The sequence below is a fragment of the Oncorhynchus gorbuscha genome, linkage group LG16 (genome assembly GCF_021184085.1).
Source record: "Oncorhynchus gorbuscha isolate QuinsamMale2020 ecotype Even-year linkage group LG16, OgorEven_v1.0, whole genome shotgun sequence".
Classification (NCBI taxonomy): Eukaryota; Metazoa; Chordata; class Actinopteri; order Salmoniformes; family Salmonidae; genus Oncorhynchus; species Oncorhynchus gorbuscha.
In genome coordinates, this window is record NC_060188.1 from 88,936,922 (window position 1) to 88,962,373 (window position 25,452).

The window sequence follows — 25,452 nt, forward strand, 5'->3', positions numbered from 1 at the left end:
CTCAGCAGAGGGAGAGAGCAGCAGACTGAGGGTCAGTCTCAGCAGAGGGAGAGAGCAGCAGACTGAGGGTCAGTCTCAGCAGAGGGAGAGAGCAGCAGACTGAGCGTCAGTCTCAGCAGAGGGAGAGAGCAGCAGACTGAGGGTCAGTCTCAGCTGAGGGAGAGAGCAGCAGACTGAGGGTCAGTCTCAGCAGAGGGAGAGAGCAGCAGACTGAGAGTCAATCTCAGTGGAGGGAGAGAGCAGCAGACTGAGGGTCAGTCTCAGCGGAGGGAGAGAGCAGCAGACTGAGGGTCAGTCTCAGCGGAGGGAGATAGCAGCAGACTGAGGGTCAGTCTCAGCGGAGGGAGAGAACAGCAGACTGAGGGTCAGTCTCAGCAGAGGGAGAGAACAGCAGACTGAGGGTCCGTCTCTCAACATCCCTCCGCTCTCCCTTTCCTCCACTGACACTGACCATAAAGGGACACGGTCATCCAGCTGATAGCGAAAGTTCATGTTATTACTCCATTACTCCTATGAACAGAGAGAGTGAAATATTCCTCGATATTAAAAAAGACCCAAGCCACTAATAACAACAACACAAGCCTATAGATACACTTTCCTACTCATTCATTACAGCTGCAGTGCTGGTTGTAGCGCTGAGTGGAAGTAGGGAGAATGTGCATTTTATGGGTTGAAAACTGTTGAAAACAAAGTGTTGACAGTGCTGAGTAAGAACTTAAACATGAACTCACTCATAAAAACAACAGCTATTTGCTGTATTTTTTGACAGTCTCTCTCTATTCATTGATTTAAACATTTTGAAATCTCACAGTATCAATTTTGCCGTAGCTTTCTTGTATGCCTGCTACATTACTTCAGACTCGGTCATCTGAGCAATCTGATGGGCCAGAGATGGCATAGTGCACTTGATTTCCTCTCCACACCCCCTGGGAAGGCAGGGTCTGTACCTTCAGACATAAGAAATGGCAACAGTTTGCCTACCCGGCGCGCAGGGCAGCTGAATTGGCTGCACCTACCACCAACAGCCCGAGACTAATAAAACTATAGGAACACAAGGCTTTGTCGTTGTTGTTTCTTTTTACAGAAATGTTTGGCGATCGACTAGAAATGTCTTGGAGATCGACAACCTGTTGGTGACCACTGGTCTACAGTTTAAGGGCATCAGATTGTTATAGTATTATATTCATTCAGGCAGAGCCAGTTGTGATATTGTGTTAGACACAGATATACATTGGAAAGGCTAGCATGGAATCCAACCTGAATATTGCTCTGATTAAATGTATTATAAGAGGACACGCTCCTCTCAGGCACATAGCTAGCTAGCATGGCTCCCCATATCCATCTCATTAATACCCCCCCCCCCCCCCCCACACACACACACACACACCACACCACAATGACACATACCCCATAGTATGAGGACAAGCTTCTCTAAGACAGAAACATGGATCCACACAGTAACACATAGGATGGCTCTCCATCTTCAGGTCAAACACATGGCATGGATCAACACCCCACACTACGAGGACACAGACACATTGCATGGCTCCCCATCTCCAGCTCAGCCTCCTGATTAGTGATATTCTGCTCTACATGAGTCACTGAGCAGAGCTGACCATAGCTGAACAGCTCACTGTGCATCGTGGGCTGGATCTATGCCCACACACACAGAGAACACAGTCCCACACCCCCATCCCTTCCCCTCTTCTCTCTCTCACACACACACACACACACACACACACACACACACACACACACACACACACACACACACACACACACACACACACACACACACACACACACACACACACACACACACACACACACACACACACACACACACACACACACACACACACACACACACACACACACACACACACACACTCTCCTTCTCAATCTCTTTCTCACTCTCTCGCTCTCTCCCTCCCTTCCCCAGATATGGGGAGGAAGTTAGGGGGTACCTTTCTCTTCCGCAGCGCTCCTTTGGCCCCCGGGACTGCCTCACACACCAAGCTGATGGCCTCTCTGGTGGTAGAGAGATAGAAGGGCACAAGGATAGGATGGTGACTCTTCCATGCCACAGAAAATAGTATTCAAACCCTTCGCCCCATAGGTGGCGTAGCTGTCTAGGGAAATACATCTCAGTGCTAGAGGCGTCACTACCCTGGTTCGATCCCGAGCTGTATCACAACCGGCTGTGATCGGGAGTCCCATAGGGAGGCACACAATTGACCCAGCGTCACCCGGGTTAGGGGAGGGTTTGGCCGGGGTAGGCCGTCATTGTAAAATAAGAATTTGTTCCTAACTGACTTGCCTAGTTAAATAAAGGTTAAATAAAATATATATATCATTTTTTATTACTCAGTACTTTGTAGAAGCACCTTTCGCAGCGACGACAGCCTCGAGTCTTCATAGCTATGATGCTACAAGCTTGGCACACCTGTATTTTGGGAGGTTTTCCCATTCTTCTCTGTAGATCTTCTGTCAGGTTGGATGAGGAACGTTGCTGCACAGCTATTTTCAGGTCTCTCCAGAGAGAGTGTGCTTAGGGTCATTGGGGTCGTTGTCCTGTTGGAGGATGAACCCTCGCCCCAGTCTGAGGTCCTGAGCAGGTTTTCATCAAGGATCTCGTTGTACTTTGCACTGTTCATCTTTCCCTCGATCCTGAATAGTCTCCCAGGCCCTGCTGCTGAAAAACATTTCCCTGCATGATGCTGCCACCATCATGCTTCACTGTAGGCATACTGCCAGGTTTCTTCCAGACGTGACGCTTGGCATTCAGGCCAAAGAGTTCAATCTTGGTTTCATCAGACCAAAGAATCTTATTTCTCATGGTCTGAAAGTCCTTTAGGTGCCTTTGGGCAAACTCCAAGTGGGCTGTCATGTACCTTTTACTGAGGAGTGGCTTCCGTCTGGCCACTCTACCATAAAGGCCTGATTGGTGGAGTGCTGCAGAGATGGTTGTCCTTCTGGAAGGTTCTCCCATCTCCACAGAGGAAATCTGGATGTCTGTCAGAGTGACCATCGCGTTCTTGGGCACCTCCCTGACCAAGGCCTTTCTTGCCCAACACTCCTAACCGCTAGACCACCTGCATTCTTCTACAACAGATAGAGGGAAATATGTATGTGAATCCTGGCACTCTGCTATGAGACAGCTTCCTCCTAGATTCTAGAGTGTTATCATGTCCCATCAATGAAATTTACCACAGGTGGACTCCAATCAAGTTGTAGAAACATCTCAAGGATGATCAATGGAAACAGGATGCACCTGAGCTCAATTTCGAGTTCCATAGCAAAGGGTCTGAATACTTATGTACATAAGGTATTTCTGTTTTATTTGTAATACATTTGCTAAAATTTCTAAAAACCTGTTTTCACTTTGTCATTAAGTGGTTTTGTGTGTAGACTGCTGAAGAATGTGTTTTATTTCATCAATTTCAGTACAGGGCTGTAACGTCACAAAATGTGGAAAAATTCAAGGGGTCTGAATACTTCCCGAAGGCACTGTATGTCTATGGATTCTGGAGGACCTAGAGCACAGCCGGTTAACAAATGGTAGCATTTCACATTTTAGTCATTTAGCAGACACTGACATACAGGAGCAATGAGGGTTAAGTGCCTTGCTCAACGGCACATGGACAGATTTAGGTTACTGGCCCAACACTCCTAACCGCTAGGCTACCTGCATTCTTCTACAACAGATAGAGACAAGGGAAATAGGTGTTTGAATCCTGGCCCTCTGTTTGAAGACAGCTTTCTTCTAGATTCTAGACTTGTATGATGATAATACACCTAATAATTCAATAAGAAACAGAAGAACAGGGTACATGCTACAGTACATTTATAGCAGTAGCTTTGGTGGTGATGAGAGACAAACGTGTTTATTTGTAATGTCTATTGAAATGTGTTTATTTTATTTTTATCACCGTCTTTAAATACATGCTCTCAATTATTTTAGAATAGGAAGTCTATTTATAGTATACCAAAAGTTGACTCTCTCTCTCTCTCTCTCTCTCTCTCTCTCTCTCTCTCTCTCTCTCTCTCTCTCTCTCTCTCTCTCTCTCTCTCTCTCTCTCTCTCTCTCTCTCTCTCTCTCTCTCTCTCTCTCTCTCTCTCTCTCTCTCTCTCTCTCTCTCTCTCTCTCTCTCTCTCTCTCTCTCTCTCTCTCTCTCTCTCTCTCTCTCTCTCTCTCTCTCTCTCTCTCTCTCTCTCTCTCATCAATGGATAGTGCAATATCATGTGGTCCTTAAACCAGACAGAATGCTAGGCACACAATGAAGAGTGGCTCTGGGGTTAGGGTTAACCCTAACCCTAACCCTAACCCTAACCCTAGCTGACTCCATGAACTCAAGCAGAAAAGTGAACGTGACACAGACATGCCATATTCCCAGTACAGGCCCCACATCTCTCACAGACACAGCTCTACTGGCAGCCATGGCCTTGTCATTTAATAAACAACCATAGAAAATACAGGCTTCTTCTAATGTTTCTATTTGTTGGGGACAGTGGAGATGAAATTAAATAAACGGGGGCAGATGGGTGAGTATAAGAGGTAAGTCTACAGTGCCTTCAGAAAGTATTCAGACCCCTTGACTTTTTCCACATTTTGTTAAGTTACAGCCTGATTCTAAAATGCATTAAATAAAACAAATGATTAATCTACACCCCATAATGACAAAGCAAAAAACAGATTTTTTGAAATGCTAGCAAATGTATTACAAATAAAACAGAAATAGCTTATTTACATAAGTATTCAGACCCTTTTCTATGAGACTCCAAATTGAGCTCAGGTGCATCCTGTTTCCATTGATCATCCTTGAGATGTTTCTACAACTTGATTAGAGTCCACCTGTGGTAAATTCAATTGATTGGACATGATTTGTAAAGGCAAACACCTGTCTATATAAGGTCCCACAGTTGACAGTGCATGTCAGAGAAAGAAACAGACCTTTATGGTAGAGTGGCTAGACGGAAGCTACTCCGGAAGCTACTCATGACAGCCCGCTTGGAGTTTGACAAAAGGCACATAAAGAACTCTCTGACCATGAGAAACAAGATTCTCTGATCTGATGAAACCAAAGATTTAATTCTTTGGCCTGAGTGCAAAGTGTCACATCTGGAGGAAACCTGGCACCATCCCTTTGGTAAAGCATGGTGGTGGCAGCAACATGCTGTGGGGATGTTTTTCAGGGGTGGCTTTGGGACAAGTCTCTGAATGTCCTTGAGTGGCCCAGCCAGAGTCCGGACTTGAACCTATTCAAACATCTCTGAGAGACCTGAAAATAGCTGTGCAGTGACGCTCCCTATCTAACCTGACAGAGCTTGAGAGGATCTGCAGATAATAATGTGTGAAGCTCCCCAAGTACAGGTGTGCCAAGCTTGTAGCGTCAAACCCAAGAAGACTCAAGGCTGTAATCTCTGCCAAAGGTGTTTCAACCAAGTACTGAATAAAGGGTCTGAATACTTATGTAAATGTGATATATCAGTTTTTATTTTTTATAAACCTGTTTTTGCTTTGTCATTATGGGGTATTATGTGTAGATTGATGAGGGGGGGGGAAACGATTGAATACATTTTAGAATAAGGCTGTAACGTACCAAAAAGTGGAAAAAGTCAGAGTCCGAATACAATCCGAATGCAATGGTGGTAAAACAGGTTAATATGGATAAAACATAGGGTCAAATGGGGTACATTTGGGTTAAAGTATGGGTAAGATATGGGTGAAATGGATCACACAACACATAATAAATTGCTCCTACATAGTATCCATTTCCTTCAACAAAATACATGAATCTCTTACCTTGTTATTTGCGATCTCGTGTTGAAATCCAGTGATTTCATGGACCGAAGCACTTCAATGCAACCCAAATACTAGAAGAGAGAGAGAAGAGATTCAATTAGTTCATGGATGAATGTTAAGATGTGAAGCATTTAATTATGTCAAAACAATGTGACTTTAACACCCAGGATATTTGCAATTCTACCTCTTATAATATAAGCAGCCATTGTAGTCTGAGAAAGAGGACCAGGGCACATATGACACAGTTATTTATTCCTGTGCCTCTTCAGTGCAGCAGGCCATTCGTGACCTTCAACATGATATTGACTCAATCCAAAAATCACTTACGGATGTTAAATTAGTGTTAAATGCAAATAAAACCAGGTTTATGCTGTTCTCTAGGTCTCGTAGCGCTGACCCTGAGAACTTGCCTATTTTGTATTCCAAAATGGAGCCCAAATTGAGCATGTTTCTCACTATTCTCCTTCGGTATCTGGATTTGATGACAAGTTTGCCTTTTGAAACACACGTTGAAAACTTGACAAAGAAGCTGAGATCTTTGATTGTTGTTTTATATAGAAATAAATCCTGCCTCAGTTCCCGAAAATAGAAGGAAGATTCTCCCTGTAATAGACTGTGTTGACATTGTTTATATTCACGCGGCAGCATCTGTTTTTGACTCAGTATTCCATTCAGTAATATGTTTTATCACTGCGATACATTGTATTCTTTACAAACATGTGGAACAGACTCTTCAGTGGCAACAAATGTAATATTAATAAAACAAATTTGGGCTTGCCTCTTTTGCATGTAATTTTGGCATTAATACGTGTCACATATAAGTTTGCAAACAACATTAAAAAATATATATGTCATTGAGTTTTATCATTGAATATATATCTTTTTTTGTTTTCTTGAGTAAGGCAGCTCCAAAATGCAGGTGTTTCAGCCTAGTTCAGTGCTTTCTGTGGTGGTGGTGGGGCAAGTCAGCAGAAAATACAGAGCGTTGAGCCGTGATTGGCTCAGTTTTCTGTCACTCATGGGGACACTCCTTCATGGCCAAGTCTAAGGGTAGACCTCGAAAATTCAAGCCCCTTGGGTGCTGCCATAGAGTTACATTAGAAGTGCCCATCCAAGAAGGCTCAAGCTCATTGGCCACAGATAAAATTATGTCAAATCACGTTCTATCGACAGTACCTTTGATTGGACTGTCCAACATCATACTTTCAAAATCTTAGCTAGCAGTCATCATCATGAATTAAGTCGACAATCTACTGGCAAATCCTTTTTAATCCTTGTCATATTAAGATAAATTATGAGGAGAAATTATAGATAAGAGGTATCGGTGCTCATCGGCCACTGGACATAAACATTATACAACAAGTTGGAAATTGCAAATTCAACAATGAGTGGTTTGGAAGGAATAAGTGGCTAACTGCAAGAATCGCAAAGCTATCATTAGCTTGCTATTCAGTGGAGTGGTTGTGAGGTACCAAGTCTAAGATTAAGGGTCTCTTTTCCTAGTTTGAAATTATAAACATTCAACATTGGCCCTGCTGTCAATGAAGCATGATTTGTGCCGTGCTCAAAACAACTTTTAACTCGGAACTGCAAAATCTGACTTTAGTGAGTTCAAGACAACTGGGAAAATCAAACTACGACTGTGAAAATACGTTTTTAACTTTCACCCAACTCGAGAGCTACGACCTGAAGATCCCTGATGTCATCATGATTCAACTTTTTGTCTTGAAAGTTGTCTGGAAAGCACCATAAAGCCAGAAAATGGCAGACTTTGATGACAAAATTAGCCCACGAAGGACCGCCGCGCTACCTTCCTTTTCAAGTGAGTCCAAAAATGTTTTGTATGCTGCTGAATAAATGATGTAATAGGCCAGGGAGATATGTAGACTGTAGCTAAGAGAGTAATACTAAGTGGATGTTGTGTAGTAAGCTGTTAATAGCCCATGTGCTTCACCCTAATTATTTGGTCTATTTTCACCTTTTCATTTTGCCTACTGCTCTGACTTGGTGGAGCCCCTGTATTAGAGAAATGTAATCATCAAATATTGTAAGAGCTATCATTGTCTGCTTATATGCCTCCTTTATTTATCCTACGGTTCTGACTTGGTGTACAGGGAGAACACTGGAAGAAAGGCCCATATTCTGAATTCTCTCGCTGTACATTTCAAAAGTGCTGCACAAATAGTTATATTCACTACGTCTGTCATACCTCGCTCATTAATCTCTTAATTGAAATTCCGGATTGCCTCTTATCCGCTTGTCGTCCCCTTATGCCATAATTTGTACATCTCAATTGTCATTAGAAACCACATTTGTTTAAGCAAGTCAGCCATATCAGCTATGTTTTTTTTAAATATCAGTAAATGAGGCTGAATTAACTCTTTCACTGCCAGACAAGGCTCCTCTGATAGCCATGTGGAGCAGTGGTAAGGTGTTGATACTGCTGTTGAGAGTCTGCAGTTGGAACAGCTTTATGTAGGCCCTAACAGTTTGTGGGCACCGTTTGTCACCGTTATAATGCAATTAATGTATTGTTTAGTGTTGTGTGGTGTCTTTGCTGGCATTACATCCCAATTTTGGGGGTTTTTCCCCACCAAGATTTACATGCTAAAATCACCACTGAACCTCTCTGTCTGTAAGAAGAGAGCTCTTATGTATTTACACAGTAGTCTTGCAGAAACGTCCTCTGTACATTACTTCATTGATTAATTTTAGATGTACTAATGACCAAACCCGTTCTAAGGGATGGATAACTGTGGAGATCCCTTTGGTCTCCACAGAATTGGGGAAATCTGGATAGGTTTTTTTGTGTGGAAAAATAACAGTATTCCTTGCAGTTCGATATTCTGGTGTGTATTATTACAGAGTGTGTTATTATGTAGGTCTATTGTGTTTTATTTATGTACAAGGTTTTATTTGTAAACGTATACAGGGCTCTCTTTAAAAAAAAAAATTTTATCTCAATGTGACTCAATTATTATTCACAAAAGCGTTTCAGAGAAGGAGTGCTGAATGATCTAGGATCAGTTTTGTCTTTTAGATCATAATGAATAAGATTATGTGGACAGGGTAGACCTGGGCCCAGATTCACAAAACCTTCTTATAAGAAGACATTTCTTCTTAACTGCCATGTTTTCCTTAACTATTGACTTATGAAGAAAGATAAGCAAAGTTTCTATTCCTCAAAAAGGTTCTTGAAAATGTTATTGCTATTTTTCTTATGTTTCACCTTTAAGCAAAGAGTTAAGAAGAAATTAGATTCTTGAAAATAAAGTTATTGGAAATGTTGTTAATTCCAAGGTGTAATTTTTGTCTTAAACTCAGGGCAGTGAGAAAAAGTTGAACATGTTGAATTTTCTTTTTTTGAACATGTTTTAATTCACTCAAACCTATTCTGAAAGTATCAGTATTGATTAATTGTAAACTCAATAACATGTTTTCGATCAGAAATATGCTAACATGATTTCCATTGCTAGCTAGAGAGGTAGCTAAAACGGTTGCCAAGCAACACACATCTTACAAAGATTTGTAAGAAGATATTTCAGAAGTTCATAAGAAAATCATTAAATCTTAAGATATTGTTGAGGAATTGCATAAGAACCATCTTATGTAGTCTTGATTTTTGTTCTTAAGAACCTTCTTAAGTTCTTGCGAGATAAGTGTTTGGGAATCTGGGCACTGAAACTAGATACGCACTATTACTGTGAGACACTTCATCATAAATTCATATATTATTCCATATGATCTAAAAGGAAAAAATAATCCTGGATCAGAATTCCAGTCTCAGACTCGTTGTGAATCAAGCAACAAGAACAACAGCAGAGCTACAGTATAGCAGCAGGACAGGGCAAGTTAAGGTCTGTCTGAGATAAAGCAGCAGGCCAGGTTAGTGTCTGTCTGAGCTATAGCATCAGGCCAGGTTAGTGTCTGTCTGAGCTATAGCAGCAGGCCAGGTTAGTGTATGTCTGAGCTATAGCATCAGGCCAGGTTAGTGTCTGTCTGAGCTATAGCATCAGGCCAGGTTAGTGTCTGTCTGAGCTATAGCAGCAGGCTGGGGCAGGTTTGTGTCTGTCTGAGCTATAGAAGCAGGCCAGGTTAATATCTGTCTGAGCTATAGCAGAACGCCAGGTTAGTGTCTGTCTGAGCTAAAGGAGCAGGACAGGGAATGTTAGTGTGTGTCTGAGATAAAGCAGCAGGCCAGGTTAGTGTCTGGTTGAGCAATAGCAGCAGGCCAGGTCAGGTTAGTGTCAGTTAGAGCTATAGCAGTAGGCCAGGGACAGGTTAGTGTCTGTCTGAGCAATAGCAGCAGGCCAGGGACAGGTTACTGTCTGTCTGAGCAATAGCAGCAGGCCAGGTTAGTGTCTGTCTGAGATGTAGCAGCAGGCCAGGTTTGTGTCTGTCTGAGATATAGCTGCAGGCAAGGTTTGTGTCTGTCTGAGCAATAGCAGCAGGCCATGTTTGTGTCTGTCTGATAAATAGCAGCAGGCCAGGTTTGTGTCTGTCTGAGATATAGCTGCAGGCCGGGTTTGTGTCTGTCTGAGCAATAGCAGCAGGCCAGGTTAGTGTCTGTCTGAGATGTAGCAGCAGGCCAGGTTTGTGTCTGTCTGAGATATAGCTGCAGGCAAGGTTTGTGTCTGTCTGAGCAATAGCAGCAGGCCATGTTTGTGTCTGTCTGATAAATAGCAGCAGGCCAGGTTAGTGTCTGTCTGATAAATAGCAGCAGGCCAGGCCAGGTTATTGAGTGTCCGAGGAAGAGCAGCAGGCCAGGCCAGGTTAGTGTCTGTCTAAGCTATAGCAGCAGGCCTGATTAGTGTCTGTCTGAGCAATAGCAGCAGACCAGGCCAGGTTAGTGTCAGTTAGAGCTATAGCAGCAGGGCAGGCAAGATTAGTGTCTGTCTGAACTATAGAATCAGGCCAGGTTAGTGTCTGTCTGAGCAATAGCAGCAGGTCAGGATAATGTCTGTCTGAGCTATATGAGCAGGCCAGGTAAGTGTCTGTCTCAGCTATAGCAGTAGGCCAAGTTAGCACCTGTCTGAGCTATAGCAGCAGGACAAGTGAGTATCTGTTTGAGCTATAGCAGTAGTACAGATTAGTGTTTGTCTGATCAACATGAGCAGACCAGGGCATGTTAGTATATGTCTGAGATATAGCAGCAGGTCAGGTTAGTGTCTGTCTGAGCTATAGCAGCAGGCCAGAATAGTGTCTGTCTGAGATAAAGCAGCAGGCCAAGTCAGTGTCTGTCTGAACTATAGCAGCAGGTCAGGTTAGTGTCTGTCTGAGCTATAGCAGCAGGCATAGCAGCAGGCCAGGTTAGTGTCTGTCTGAACTATAGCAGCAGGCCAGGTTAGTGTCCGTCTGAGCTATAGCAGCAGGCCAGGTTAGTGTCTGTCTGAGCTATAGCAGCACGCCAGGTTTGTGTCTGTCTGAGGAATAGCAGCAGGCCAGGCCAGGTTAGTGTCTGTCTGAGCTATATTAGCAAGCCTAATTAGTGTCTGTCTGAGCTATAGCAGCAGGGCAGGCAAGGTTAGTGTCTGTCTGAGCTATAGAATCAGGCCAGGTTAGTGTCTATCTGAGCAATAGCAGCAGGTCAGGTTAATGTCAGTCTGAGCTGTATCAGCAGGCCAGGTTAGTGTCTGTCTTAGCTATAGCAGTAGGCCAAGTTAGCGCCTGTCTGAGATATAGCAGCAGGTCAGTTTAGTGTCTGTCTGAGCTATAGCAGCAGGCCAGGTTAGCGTGTTTCTGAACTATATCAGCAGTGCAGGTTAGTGTCTATCTCAGCTATAGCAGCAGGCCAGGTTAGCGTGTTTCTGAACTATATCAGCAGGCCAGGTTAGTGTCTGTCTCAGCTATAGCAGCAGGCCAGGTTAGCGTGTTTCTGAACTATATCAGCAGGCCAGGTTAGTGTCTGTCTCAGCTATAGCAGCAGGCCAGGTTAGTGTCTGTCTCAGCTATAGCAGCAGGCCAGGTTAGTGTCTGTCTCAGCTATAGCAGCAGGCCAGGTTAGCGTGTTTCTGAACTATATCAGCAGGCCAGGTTAGTGTCTGTCTCAGCTATAGCAGTAGGCCAAGTTAGCGCCTGTCTGAGCTATAGCAGCAGGCCAAGTGAGTATCTGTTTGAGCTATTGCAGCAGGACAGTTTAGTGTCTGTCCGAGCAACAACAGCAGACCAGGGCATGTTAGTATATGTCTGAGCTATAGCAGTAGGCCAAGTTAGAGTCTGTCTAAGCTATAGCAGCAGGCCTGGTTAATATCTGTCTGAGCTATAGCAGCAGGCCAGGTTAATATCTGTCTGAGCTATAGCAGCAGGCCAAGTTAGTGTCTGTCTGAGATATAGCAGCAGGCCAGGTTTGTGTCTGTCTGAGATATAGCAGCAGGCCAGGTTAGTGTCTGGTTGAGCAATAGCAGCAGGCCAGGTTACTGTCTGTCTGAGATATAGCAGCAGGCCAGGTTTGTGTCTGTCTGAGCAATAGCAGCAGGCCAAGGAAGGTTAGTGTCCAGCTGAACTATAGCAGCAGGCAAAGGCAGGTTCCTGTCTGCCTGAGCTATAGCAGCAGGCCAGGTTAGTGTCTGTCTGAGCTATAGCAGCAGGCCAGGTTAGTGTCTGTCTGAGCAATAGCAGCAGGCCAGGTTAGTGTCTGTCTGAGAAAAAGCAGCAGGACAGGTTAGTGTCTGTCGAAGATAAAGCAGCAGGCCAGGTTAGTGTCTGGTTGAGCAATAGCAGCAGGCCAGGTTAGTGTCAGTCTGAGCTATAGCAGCAGGCCAGGGACAGGTTAGTGTCTGTCTGAGCAATAGCAGCAGGCCAGGTTACTGTCTGTCTGAGATATAGCAGCAGGCCAGGTTTGTGTCTGTCTGAGATATAGCAGCAGGCCAGGTTAGTGTCTGTCTGAGATATAGCAGCAGGCCAGGTTAGTGTCTGTCTGAGTTATAGCAGCAGGCCAGGTTTGTGTTTGTCTGGGATATAGCAGCAGGCCAGGTTTGTGTCTGTCTGAGATATAGCAGCAGGCCAGGTTTGTGTCTGTCTGAGCAATAGCAGCACGCCAGGTTTGTGTCTGTCTGAGAAATAGCAGCAGGCCAGGCCAAGTTAGTGTCTGTCTGAGCTATAGTAGCAGGCCTAGTTAGTGTCTGACTGAGCAATAGCAGCAGGCCAGGCCAGGTTAATGTCCGTCTGAGCTATAGCAGCAGGCCAGTCCAGGTTAGCGTCTGTCTGAGCTGTAGTAGCAGGCCAGTTTAGTGTCTGTCTGAGCTATAACAGCAGGCCAGTCCAGGTTAGTGTCTGTCTGAGCTATAACAGCAGGCCAGGCCAGGTTAGCGTCTGTCTGAGCTATAGCAGCAGGCCATGTTAATGTCTGTCTGAGCTATAACAGCAGGCCAGGCCAGGTTAGTGTCCGTCTGAGCTATAACAGCAGGCCAGGCCAGGTTAGCGTCTGTCTGAGCTATAGCAGCAGGCCAGGTTAGTGTCTGTCTGAGCTATAACAGCAGGCCAGGCCAGGTTAGCGTCTGTCTGAGCTATAGCAGCAGGCCAGGTTCATGTCTGCCTGAGCTATAGTAGCAGGCCAGTTAAGTGTCCGTCTGAGCTATAGCAGCAGGCCAGGCCAGGTTAGCGTCTGTCTGAGCTGTAGTAGCAGGCCAGTTTAGTGTCCGTCTGAGCTATAACAGCAGGCCAGTCCAGGTTAGCGTCTGTCTGAGCTATAGTAGCAGGCCAGTTTAGTGTCTGTCTGAGCTATAACAGCAGGCCAGTCCAGGTTAGTGTCTGTCTGAGGCAGGCAGGCCAGGTTAGCGTCTGTCTGAGCTATAGCAGCAGGCCATGTTAATGTCTGTCTGAGCTATAGCAGCAGGCCAGGTTCATGTCTGCCTGAGCTATAACAGCAGGCCAGGCCAGGTTAGCGTCTGTCTGAGCTATAGCAGCAGGCCATGTTAATGTCTGTCTGAGCTATAGCAGCAGGCCAGGTTAATGTCTGTCTGAGCTATAGCAGCAGGCCAGGTTAATATCTGTCTGAGATATAGCAGCAGGCCAAGTTAGCACCTGTCTGAGATATAGCAGCAGGCCAGGTTAGTGTCTGTCTGAGATATAGCAGCAGGCCAAGTTAGCGCCTGTCTGAGATATAGCTGCAGGCCAGGTTAGTGTCTGTCTGAGATAAAGCAGCAGGCCAGGTTAGTGTCTGTCTGAGATATAGCAGCAGGCCAGGTTAGTGTCTGTCTGAGCTATAGCATCAAGGAAGGTTTGTGTCTGTCTGAGCGATATCAGCAGGCCAGGTTAGTGTCTGTCTGAGCTATAGCATCAAGGAAGGTTTGTGTCTGTCTGAGCTATATCAGAAGGCCAGATTAGTGTCTGTCTGAGCAATAGCAGCAGGCCATGTTAATGTCTGTCTGAGCTATAGCAGCAGGCCATGTTAATGTCTGTCTGAGCTATAGCAGCGGGCCAGGTTAATGTCTGCCTGAGCTAGAGCAGCAGGCCAGGTTAATGTCTGTCTGAGCTATAACAGCAGGCCAGTCCAGGTTAGTGTCTGTCTGAGATATAGCAGCAGGCCAGGTTAGTGTCTGTCTGAACTATAGCAGCAGGCCAGGGAAGGTTGGTGTCGTTCTGAGCTATAGCAACAGGCCAGGTTAGCGTATGTCTCAGTTATAGCAGCAGGCCAGGTTAGTGTCTGTCTGAACTATAGCAGCATTCCAGGGAACGTAGGTGTCTGTCTGAGCTATAGCAGCAGGCCAGGATAGTGTCTGTCTGAGCTAGAGCAGCAGGCCAGGATAGTGTCTGTCTGAGCTATAGCAGCAGGCCAGGTTAGTGTCTGTCTGAGCTATAGCAGCAGGCCAGGATAGTGTCTGTCTGAGCTAGAGCAGCAGGCCAGGTTAGTGTCTGTCTGAGATATAGCAGCAGGCCAGGTTAGTGTCTGTCTGAGCTATAGCAGCAGGCCAGGTTAGTGTCTGTCTGAGCTATAACAGCAGGCCAGTCCAGGTTAGTGTCTGTCTGAGCTATAGCAGCAGGCCAGGTTAGTGTCTGTCTGAGCTATAGCAGCAGGCCAGGTTAGTGTCTGTCTGAGCTATAGCAGCAGGCCAGGTTAGTGTCTGTCTGAGCTGATAACAGCAGGCCAGGCCAGGTTAGCGTCTGTCTGAGCTATAGCAGCAGGCCAGGTTAGTATCTGTCTGAGCTATAGCAGCAGGCCAGGTTATGTCTGTCTGAGCTATAACAGCAGGCCAGGCCAGGTTAGCGTCTGTCTGAGCTATAGCAGCAGGCCAGGTTAGCGTCTGTCTGAGCTATAGCAGCAGGCCAGGTTAATGTCTGTCTGAGCTATAGCAGCAGGCCAGGTTAATGTCTGTCTGAGCTATAGCAGCAGGCCAGGTTAGTGTCTGTCTGAGCTATAGCAGCAGGCCAGGTTAGTGTCTGTCTGAGATATAGCAGCAGGCCAGGATAGTGTCTGTCTGAGCTATAGCAGCATGGCCAGGTTAGTATCTGTCTGAAGTAAAGCAGCAGGCCAGAGGAGGTTATTGTCTGCCTGAGCTACAGCAGCAGGCCAGAGGAGGTTAGTGTCTGTATGAGCTATAGCAGCAGGCCAGAGGAGGTTAGTGTCTATCTGAACAATTGTAGCTGGCCAGGAAAGGTTAGTATCTAGGTGAAGTAAAGCTGCAGGCCAGGATAGTGGCTGTCTGAGAAATAGCAGCAGGCCAGGTTAGTGTATGTCTGAGCTACAGCAACAGGACAGGTTAGTGTCTGCCTGAGCTATACCAGCAGGGCAGGCCAGGTTAGCATCTGTCTGAGATATAGCAGCAGGCCAGGTTAGTGTCTGTCTGAGATATAGCAGCAGACCAGAAAAGGGTCATGTCTGTCTGAGCTATAGCAGCAGGCCAGGTTAGTGTCTGTCTGAGATATAGCAGCAGGCCAGGTTAGTGTCTGTCTGAGCTAGAGCAGCAGGCCAGGTTAGTGTCTGTCTGAGATATAGCAGCAGGCCGGGTTAGTGTCTGTCTGAGCTATAGCAGCAGGCCAGGCCAGGTTAGTGTCTGTCTGAGCTAGAGCAGCAGGCCAGGTTAGTGTCTGTCTGAGCTATAGCAGCAGGCCAGGTTAGTGTCCATCTGAGCTATAGCAGCAGGCCAGGTTAGTGTCCGTCTGAGCTATAGCAGCAGGCCAGGCCAGGTTAGTGTCCGTCTGAGCTATAACAGCAGGCCAGTCCAGATTAGTGTCTGTCTGAGCTATAACAGCAGGCCAGTCCAGGTTAGTGTCTGTCTGAGCTATAGTAGCAGGCCAGTTTAGTGTCCGTCTGAGCTATAACAGCAGGCCAGTCCAGGTTAGTGTCTGTCTGAGCTATAGCAGGCCAGGCCAGGTTAGTCTGTCTGAGCTATAGCAGCAGGCCATGGTTAATGTCTGTCTGAGCTATAACAGCAGGCCAGGCCAGGTTAGTGTCTGTCTGAGCTATAGCAGCAGGCCAGTCCAGGTTAGCGTCTGTCTGAGCTGTAGTAGCAGGCCAGTTTAGTGTCCGTCTGAGCTATAGCAGCAGGCCAGTCCAGGTTAGTGTCTGTCTGAGCTGTAGTAGCAGGCCAGTTTAGTGTCCGTCTGAGCTGTAGTAGCAGGCCAGTTTAGTGTCCGTCTGAGCTGTAGTAGCAGGCCAGTTTAGTGTCCGTCTGAGCTGTAGTAGCAGGCCAGTCCAGGTTAGTGTCTGTCTGAGCTATAGCAGCAGGCCAGTCCAGGTTAGTGTCTGTCTGAGCTATAACAGCAGGCCAGGCCAGGTTAGCGTCTTTCTGAGCTATAGCAGCAGGCCATGTTAATGTCTGTCTGAGCTATAGCAGCAGGCCAGGTTAATGTCTGTCTGAGCTATAGCAGCAGGCCAGGGCAGGTTAATGTCTGTCTGAGCTATAGCAGCAGGCCAGGTTAGTGTCTGTCTGAACTATAGCAGCAGGCCAGGTTAGTGTCTGTCTGAGCTATAGCAGCAGGCCAGGGCAGGTTAGTGTCTGTCTGAGCTATAACAGCAGGCCAGGCCAGGTTAGTGTCTGTCTGAGCTATAACAGCAGGCCAGTCCAGGTTAGTGTCTGTCTGAGCTATAGTAGCAGGCCAGTTTAGTGTCTGTCTGAGCTATAACAGCAGGCCAGTCCAGGTTAGTGTCTGTCTGAGCTATAACAGCAGGCCAGTCCAGGTTAGCGTCTGTCTGAGCTATAGTAGCAGGCCAGTTTAGTGTCCGTCTGAGCTATAACAGCATGCCAGGCCAGGTTAATGTCTGTCTGAGCTATAGCAGCAGGCCATGTTAATGTCTGTCTGAGCTATAGCAGCAGGCCAGGTTAATGTCTGTCTGAGCTATAGCAGCAGGCCAGATTAGTGTCTGTCTGAACTATAGCAGCAGGCCAGGTTAGTGTCTGTCTGAGCTATAGCAGCAGGCCAGAGAAGGTTAGTGTCTGTCTGAGCTATAGCAGCAGGCCAGGGCAGGTATGTTTTTTTCTGAGCTATAGCAGCAGGCCAGGGCAGGTTAGTGTCTGTCTGAGCTATAGCAGCAGGCCAGGGCAGGTGTGTTTCTGTCTGAGCTATAGCAGCATGCCAGGGCAGGTTAGTGTCTGTCTGAGCTATAGCAGCAGGCCAGGCAGGTGTGTTTTTGTCTGAGCTATAGCAGCAGGCCAGGGCAGGTTAGTGTCTGTCTGAGCTATAGCAGCAGGCCAGGGCAGGTGTGTTTCTGTCTGAGCTATAGCAGCAGGCCAGGGCAGGTTAGTGTCTGTCTGAGCTATAGCAGCAGGCCAGGGCAGGTGTGTTTCTGTCTGAGCTATAGCAGCAGGCCAGTTTAGTGTCTGTCTGAGCTATAGGAGCAGGCCAGGGCAGGTTAGTGTCTGTCTGAGCTATAGCAGCAGGCCAGGTTAGGTTAGTGTCTGTCTGAGCTATAGCAGCAGGCCAGGTTAGTGTCTGTCTGAGCTATAGCAGCAGGCCAGGTTAGGTTAGTGTCTGTCTGAGCTATAGCAGCAGGCCAGGTTAGTGTCTGTCTGAGCTGTAGGATCAGTCCAGGGCAGGTTAGTGTCTGTCTGAGCTATAACAGCATGCCAGGCCAGGTTAGCGTCTGTCTGAGCTACAGCAGCAGGACAGGTTAGTGTCTGTCTGAGCTATACCAGCAGGCAGGCAGGTTAGTGTCTGTCTGAGCTATAGCAGCAGGCCAGAAAAGGTTCATGTCTGTCTGAGCTATAGCAGCAGGCCAGGTTAGTGTCTGTCTGAGCTATAGTAGCAGGCCAGTTTAGTGTCCGTCTGAGCTATAACAGCATGCCAGGCCAGGTTAGCGTCTGTCTGAGCTATAGCAGCAGGCCATGTTAATGTCTGTCTGAGCTATAGCAGCAGGCCAGGTTAATGTCTGTCTGAGCTATAGCAGCAGGCCAGATTAGTGTCTGTCTGAACTATAGCAGCAGGCCAGGTTAGTGTCTGTCTGAGCTATAGCAGCAGGCCAGAGAAGGCAAGGTTAGTGTCTGTCTGAGCTATAGCAGCAGGCCAGGGCAGGTATGTTTTTGTCTGAGCTATAGCAGCAGGCCAGGGCAGGTTAGTGTCTGTCTGAGCTATAGCAGCAGGCCAGGGCAGGTGTGTTTCTGTCTGAGCTATAGCAGCAGGCCAGGGCAGGTTAGTGTCTGTCTGAGCTATAGCAGCAGGCCAGGTTAGTGTCTGTCTGAGCTATAGCAGCAGGCCAGGGCAGGTGTCTGTCTGAGCTATAGCAGCAGGCCAGGTTAGTGTCTGTCTGAGCTGTAGCAGCAGGCCAGGGCAGGTTAGTGTCTGTCTGAGCTATAGCAGCAGGCCAGGGCAGGTGTGTTTCTGTCTGAGCTATAGGATCAAAACAGGGAAGTTTAGTGTCTGTCTGAGCTATAGCAGGCAGGCCAGGTTAGTGTCTGTCTGAGCTATAGCAGCAGGCCAGGTTGGTTAGTTAGTGTCTGTCTGAGATATAGCAGCAGGCCAGGTTAGTGTCTGTCTGAGCTATGAGAGCAGGCCAGGTTAGGTTAGTGTCTCTCTGAGCTATAGCAGCAGGGCAGGTTAGTGTCTGTCTGAGCTGTAGGATCAGGCCAGGGCAGGTTAGTGTCTGTCTGAGCTATAGCAGCAGGCCAGGTTAGTGTATGTCTGAGCTACAGCAACAGGACAGGTTAGTGTCTGCCTGAGCTATACCAGCAGGGCAGGCCAGGTTAGCATCTGTCTGAGATATAGCAGCAGACCAGAAAAGGGTCATGTCTGTCTGAGCTATAGCAGCAGGCCAGGTTAGTGTCTGTCTGAGATATAGCAGCAGGCCAGGTTAGTGTCTGTCTGAGCTAGAGCAGCAGGCCAGGTTAGTGTCTGTCTGAGATATAGCAGCAGGCCGGGTTAGTGTCTGTCTGAGCTATAGCAGCAGGCCAGGCCAGGTTAGTGTCTGTCTGAGATATAGCAGCAGGCCAGGTTAGTGTCTGTCTGAGCTAGAGCAGCAGGCCAGGTTAGTGTCCGTCTGAGCTATAGCAGCAGGCCAGGTTAGTGTCCGTCTGAGCTATAGCAGCAGGCCAGGCCAGGTTAGTGTCCGTCTGAGCTATAACAGCAGGCCAGTCCAGGTTAGTGTCTGTCTGAGCTATAACAGCAGGCCAGTCCAGGTTAGCGTCTGTCTGAGCTATAGTAGCAGGCCAGTTTAGTGTCCGTCTGAGCTATAACAGCAGGCCAGTCCAGGTTAATGTCTGTCTGAGCTATAACAGCAGGCTAGTCCAGGTTAGTGTCCGTCTGAGCTATAGCAGCAGGCCAGTCCAGGTTAGTGTCTGTCTGAGCTATAACAGCAGGCCAGGCCAGGTTAGCGTCTGTCTGAGCTATAGCAGCAGGCCATGTTAATGTCTGTCTGAGCTATAGCAGCAGGCCAGGTTAATGTCTGTCTGAGCTATAGCAGCAGGCCAGGGCAGGTTAATGTCTGTCTGAGCTATAGCAGCAGGCCAGGTTAGTGTCTGTCTGAACTATAGCAGCAGGCCAGGTTAGTGTCTGTCTGAGCTATAGCAGCAGGCCAGGCCAGGTTAGTGTCTGTCTGAGCTATAACAGCAGGCCAGGCCAGGTTAGTGTCTGTCTGAGCTATAGCAGCAGGCCAGGGCAGGTTAATGTCTGTCTGAGCTATAGCAGCAGGCCAGGTTAGTGTCTGTCTGAACTATAGCAGCAGGCCAGGTTAGTGTCTGTCTGAGCTATAGCAGCAGGCCAGGGCAGGTTAGTGTCTGTCTGAGCTATAACAGCAGGCCAGTCCAGGTTAGTGTCTGTCTGAGCTATAACAGCAGGCCAGTCCAGGTTAGCGTCTGTCTGAGCTATAGTAGCAGGCCAGTTTAGTGTCCGTCTGAGCTATAACAGCAGGCCAGTCCAGGTTAGTGTCTGTCTGAGCTATAACAGCAGGCCAGTCCAGGTTAGCGTCTGTCTGAGCTATAGTAGCAGGCCAGTTTAGTGTCCGTCTGAGCTATAACAGCATGCCAGGCCAGGTTAGCGTCTGTCTGAGCTATAGCAGCAGGCCATGTTAATGTCTGTCTGAGCTATAGCAGCAGGCCAGGTTAATGTCTGTCTGAGCTATAGCAGCAGGCCAGAGGTTAGTGTCTGTCTGAGCTATAGCAGCAGGCCAGGTTAGTGTCTGTCTGAGCTATAGCAGCAGGCCAGGAAGGTTAGTGTCTTTCTGAGCTATAGCAGGCCAGGCCAGGTAGTTTTTCTGAGCTATAGCAGCAGGCCAGGTTAGTGTCTGTCTGAGCTATAGCAGCAGGCCAGGGCAGGTTAATGTCTGTCTGAGCTATAGCAGCAGGCCAGGGCAGGTTAGTGTCTGTCTGAGCTATAGCAGCAGGCCAGGTTAGTGTCTGTCTGAGCTATAGCAGCAGGCCAGGGCAGGTGTAGTGTCTGTCTGAGCTATAGCAGCAGGCCAGGTTAGTGTCTGTCTGAGCTATAGCAGCAGGCCAGGGCAGGTTAGTGTCTGTCTGAGCTATAGCAGCAGGCCAGGGCAGGTTAGTGTCTGTCTGAGCTATAGCAAAACAGGCCAGGTTAGTGTCTGTCTGAGCTATAGGAGCAGGCCAGGGCAGGTTAGTGTCTGTCTGAGCTATAGCAGCAGGTTAGGTTAGTGTCTGTCTGAGCTATAGCAGCAGGCCAGGTTAGTGTCTGTCTGAGCTATAGCAGCAGGCCAGGTTAGGTTAGTGTCTGTCTGAGCTATAGCAGCAGGGCAGGTTAGTGTCTGTCTGAGCTGTAGGATCAGGCCAGGGCAGGTTAGTGTCTGTCTGAGCTATAGCAGCAGGCCAGGTTAGTGTATGTCTGAGCTACAGCAACAGGACAGGTTAGTGTCTGCCTGAGCTATACCAGCAGGGCAGGCCAGGTTAGCATCTGTCTGAGATATAGCAGCAGGCCAGGTTAGTGTCTGTCTGAGATATAGCAGCAGACCAGAAAAGGTCATGTCTGTCTGAGCTATAGCAGCAGGCCAGGTTAGTGTCTGTCTGAGATATAGCAGCAGGCCAGGTTAGTGTCTGTCTGAGCTAGAGCAGCAGGCCAGGTTAGTGTCTGTCTGAGATATAGCAGCAGGCCGGGTTAGTGTCTGTCTGAGCTATAGCAGCAGGCCAGGCCAGGTTAGTGTCTGTCTGAGCTTATGTCTGTCTGAGCTAGAGCAGCAGGCCAGGTTAGTGTCTGTCTGAGCTATAGCAGCAGGCCAGGTTAGTGTCCGTCTGAGCTATAACAGCAGGCCAGGCCAGGTTAGTGTCTGTCTGAGCTATAACAGCAGGCCAGTCCAGATTAGTGTCTGTCTGAGCTATAACAGCAGGCCAGTCCAGGTTAGCGTCTGTCTGAGCTATAGTAGCAGGCCAGTTTAGTGTCCGTCTGAGCTATAACAGCAGGCCAGTCCAGGTTAGTGTCTGTCTGAGCTATAACAGCAGGCCAGTCCAGGTTAGTGTCTGTCTGAGCTATAGCAGCAGGCCAGTCCAGGTTAGTGTCTGTCTGAGCTATAACAGCAGGCCAGGCCAGGTTAGTGTCTGTCTGAGCTATAGCAGCAGGCCATGTTAATGTCTGTCTGAGCTATAGCAGCAGGCCAGGTTAATGTCTGTCTGAGCTATAGCAGCAGGCCAGGGCAGGTTAGTGTCTGTCTGAGCTATAGCAGCAGGCCAGGTTAGTGTCTGTCTGAGCTATAGCAGCAGGCCAGGTTAGTGTCTGTCTGAGCTATAACAGCAGGCCAGGGCAGGTTAGTGTCTGTCTGAGCTATAACAGCAGGCCAGGCCAGGTTAGTGTCTGTCTGAGCTATAGCAGCAGGCCAGGGCAGGTTAATGTCTGTCTGAGCTATAGCAGCAGGCCAGGTTAGTGTCTGTCTGAACTATAGCAGCAGGCCAGGTTAGTGTCTGTCTGAGCTATTGCAGCAGGCCAGGGCAGGTTAGTGTCTGTCTGAGCTATAACAGCAGGCCAGGCCAGGTTAGTGTCTGTCTGAGCTATAACAGCAGGCCAGTCCAGGTTAGCGTCTGTCTGAGCTATAGTAGCAGGCCAGTTTAGTGTCCGTCTGAGCTATAACAGCAGGCCAGTCCAGGTTAGTGTCTGTCTGAGCTATAACAGCAGGCCAGTCCAGGTTAGCGTCTGTCTGAGCTATAGTAGCAGGCCAGTTTAGTGTCCGTCTGAGCTATAACAGCAGCCAGGCCAGGTTAGCGTCTGTCTGAGCTATAGCAGCAGGCCATGTTAATGTCTGTCTGAGCTATAGCAGCAGGCCAGGTTAATGTCTGTCTGAGCTATAGCAGCAGGCCAGATTAGTGTCTGTCTGAACTATAGCAGCAGGCCAGGTTAGTGTCTGTCTGAGCTATTGCAGCAGGCCAGAGAAGGCAAGTGTTTTTCTGAGCTATCGCAGCAGGCCAGGGCAGGTATGTTTTTTTCTGAGCTATAGCAGCAGGCCAGGGCAGGTTAGTGTCTGTCTGAGCTATAGCAGCAGGCCAGGGCAGGTGTGTTTCTGTCTGAGCTATAGCAGCATGCCAGGGCAGGTTAGTGTCTGTCTGAGCTATAGCAGCAGGCCAGGTGTTTTTTTGTCTGAGCTATAGCAGCAGGCCAGGGCAGGTGTGTTTTTGTCTGAGCTATAGCAGCAGGCCAGGGCAGGTGTGTTTCTGTCTGAGCTGTAGCAGCAGGCCAGGGCAGGTTAGTGTCTGTCTGAGCTATAGCAGCAGGCCAGGGCAGGTGTGTTTCTGTCTGAGCTATAGGATCAAAACAGGGAAGTTTAGTGTCTGTCTGAGCTGTAGGATCAGGCCAGGGCAGGTTAGTGTCTGTCTGAGCTATAGCAGCAGGCCAGGTTAGGTTAGTGTCTCTCTGAGCTATAGCAGCAGGCCAGGTTAGTGTCTGTCTGAGCTATGAGAGCAGGCCAGGTTAGGTTAGTGTCTCTCTGAGCTATAGCAGCAGGGCAGGTTAGTGTCTGTCTGAGCTGTAGGATCAGGCCAGGGCAGGTTAGTGTCTGTCTGAGCTATAGCAGCAGGCCAGGTTAGTGTCTCTCTGAGCTATAGCAGCAGGCCAGGTTAGTGTCTGTCTGAGCTATGAGAGCAGGCCAGGGAAGGTTAGTGTCTGTAAGCACGGTGACCTACACTATCCAGGGGACTAATTTCCTCTCACGGAGAGACACCTGTTAGTGCAGTATGATCCAATGAATGTAATTGTCTCCCAATCCCATTCAGTATAACATCCACCCACATACCCTCCTCTCTTCTAGCTGGCTAATGCCACTGGCAAGGAACATTTTGTCCCTAGAATAAAAAAAGAGCGAGATGGAGTTTCTCTCCTCATCTTCACTCAGACAGACTCATGAAGAAGTGGCTCTAAACAAAACAGTGCAAAAAGGAGGAAATGAATTAAAAACACTTGATAATAATCATGCACAGTGCCGTGTGCTTCCTGGTTGGTTGGTTAACCTCTGTGTGCTTCCTGGTTGGTTGGTTGGTTGGTTGGTTGGTTGGTTAACCTCTGTGTGCTTCCTGGTTGGTTGGTTAACCTCTGCCTTTTGGTCACGGGTGATACAGAATGCTATGGATATATTACGTGCACAGAAACTATGATATTTAGAGCTGGAATATAATAGAAACAGATCTTTATTGATCGATTTGCATTGACAGTACATGTTTTTGCTTTCAGAGTACCTTAAAGTGAGTACCCACAGTTGATCAAGTGAGGTGTCTGTCAATGTATGAGGTTTTGTAACCACAATGCAGGACCATATAAAGGTGGTGGAAGGTAAATCAACAGTAGAGGGTCGTGAAGGGGTGGATACAGGCTACGGGACCTGCAGTGTTGCTATACTGTTTAAATGCCATGTTTGGTTGGTAAATAACAATACCTGTAAATAACAAACCATGTTTTTTGAATCATGGAGAGAGTCAAAGGAAACAAAGTCCAACTTACTTCAGGCAGTGGAGAGAGAGATGAGTAGAGAGAGAGAGATGAGTGGAGAGAGATGAGTGGAGAGAGAGATGAGTAGAGAGAGAGAGATTAGTGGAGAGATAGATGAGTGGAGAGAGAGATGAGTGGAGAGAGAGATGAGTGGAGAGAGAGAGATGAGTAGAGAGAGAGAGATTAGTGGAGAGATAGATGAGTGGAGAGAGAGATGAGTGGAGAGAGAGATGAGTGGAGAGAGAGAGATGAGAGGAGAGATAGATGAGTGGAGAGAGAGATGAGTGGAGAGAGAGATGAGTGGAGAGAGAGATGAGTGGAGAGAGAGATGAGTGGAGAGAAAGATGTGTGGAGAGAGAGATGAGTGGAGAGAGAGATGTGTGGAGAGAGATGAGTGGAGAGAGAGATGAGTGGAGAGAGAGATGTGTGGAGAGAGATGAGTGGAGAGAGATGAGTGGAGAGAGATGAGTGGAGAGAGAAAGAGATGAGTGGAGAGAGATAGATGAGTGGAGAGAGATGAGTGTGAGAGAGAGATGAGTGGAGAGAGATGAGTGGAGAGAGAGATGAGTGGAGAGAGAGATGAGTGGAGAGAGATAGATGAGTGGAGAGAGATGATGAGTGGAGAGAGAGATGAGTGGAGAGAGATAGATGAGTGGAGAGAGAGATGAGTGGAGAGAGATGAGTGGAGAGAGATAGATGAGTGGAGAGAGATAGATGAGTGGAGAGAGATGAGTGGAGAGAGATGAGTGGAGAGAGATAGATGAGTGGAGAGAGAGAGATGAGTGGAGAGAGAGATGAGTGGAGAGAGATAGATGAGTGGAGAGAGATGAGTGGAGAGAGAGAGAGATGAGTGGAGAGAGAGAGATGAGTGGAGAGAGAGAGATGAGTGGAGAGAGATAGATGAGTGGAGAGAGAGATGAGTGGAGAGAGATAGATGAGTGGAGAGATAGATGAGTGGAGAGAGAGATGAGTGGAGAGAGAGATGAGTGGAGAGGAGAGAGATGAGTGGAGAGAGAGAGAGAGATGAGTGGAGAGAGAGAGTGGAGAGGAGAGAGATGAGTGGAGAGAGAGAGAGATGAGTGGAGAGAGAGATGAGTGGAGAGAGAGAGATGAGTGGAGAGAGAGAGATGAGTGGAGAGAGAGATGAGTGGAGAGAGAGATGAGTGGAGAGAGAGATGAGTGGAGAGAGATGAGTGGAGAGAGATAGATGAGTGGAGAGAGAGATGAGTGGAGAGAGATGAGTGGAGAGAGATAGATGAGTGGAGGAGAGAGAGATGAGTGGAGAGAGAGAGATGAGTGGAGAGGAGAGAGAGATGATGAGTGGAGAGAGATGAGATGAGTGGAGAGAGAGATGAGTG

At 47.6% G+C, this 25,452-nt stretch overlaps 1 protein-coding gene across 1 annotated transcript in view; it reads right to left on the reverse strand.

Moving 5' to 3' along the window:
- Nucleotides 1-25,452, reverse strand: part of shc3 (SHC (Src homology 2 domain containing) transforming protein 3) — a 61,940-nt gene that overhangs the window by 24,066 nt on the left and 12,422 nt on the right. The window contains exons 2-3 of the mRNA XM_046306109.1: nt 5,807-5,877; nt 1,968-2,031 (exon numbers count right to left, since the gene is read on the reverse strand). Coding sequence (XP_046162065.1) covers nt 1,968-2,031; nt 5,807-5,877 — 135 coding nt within the window. The remainder of the gene's footprint in view (nt 1-1,967; nt 2,032-5,806; nt 5,878-25,452) is intronic.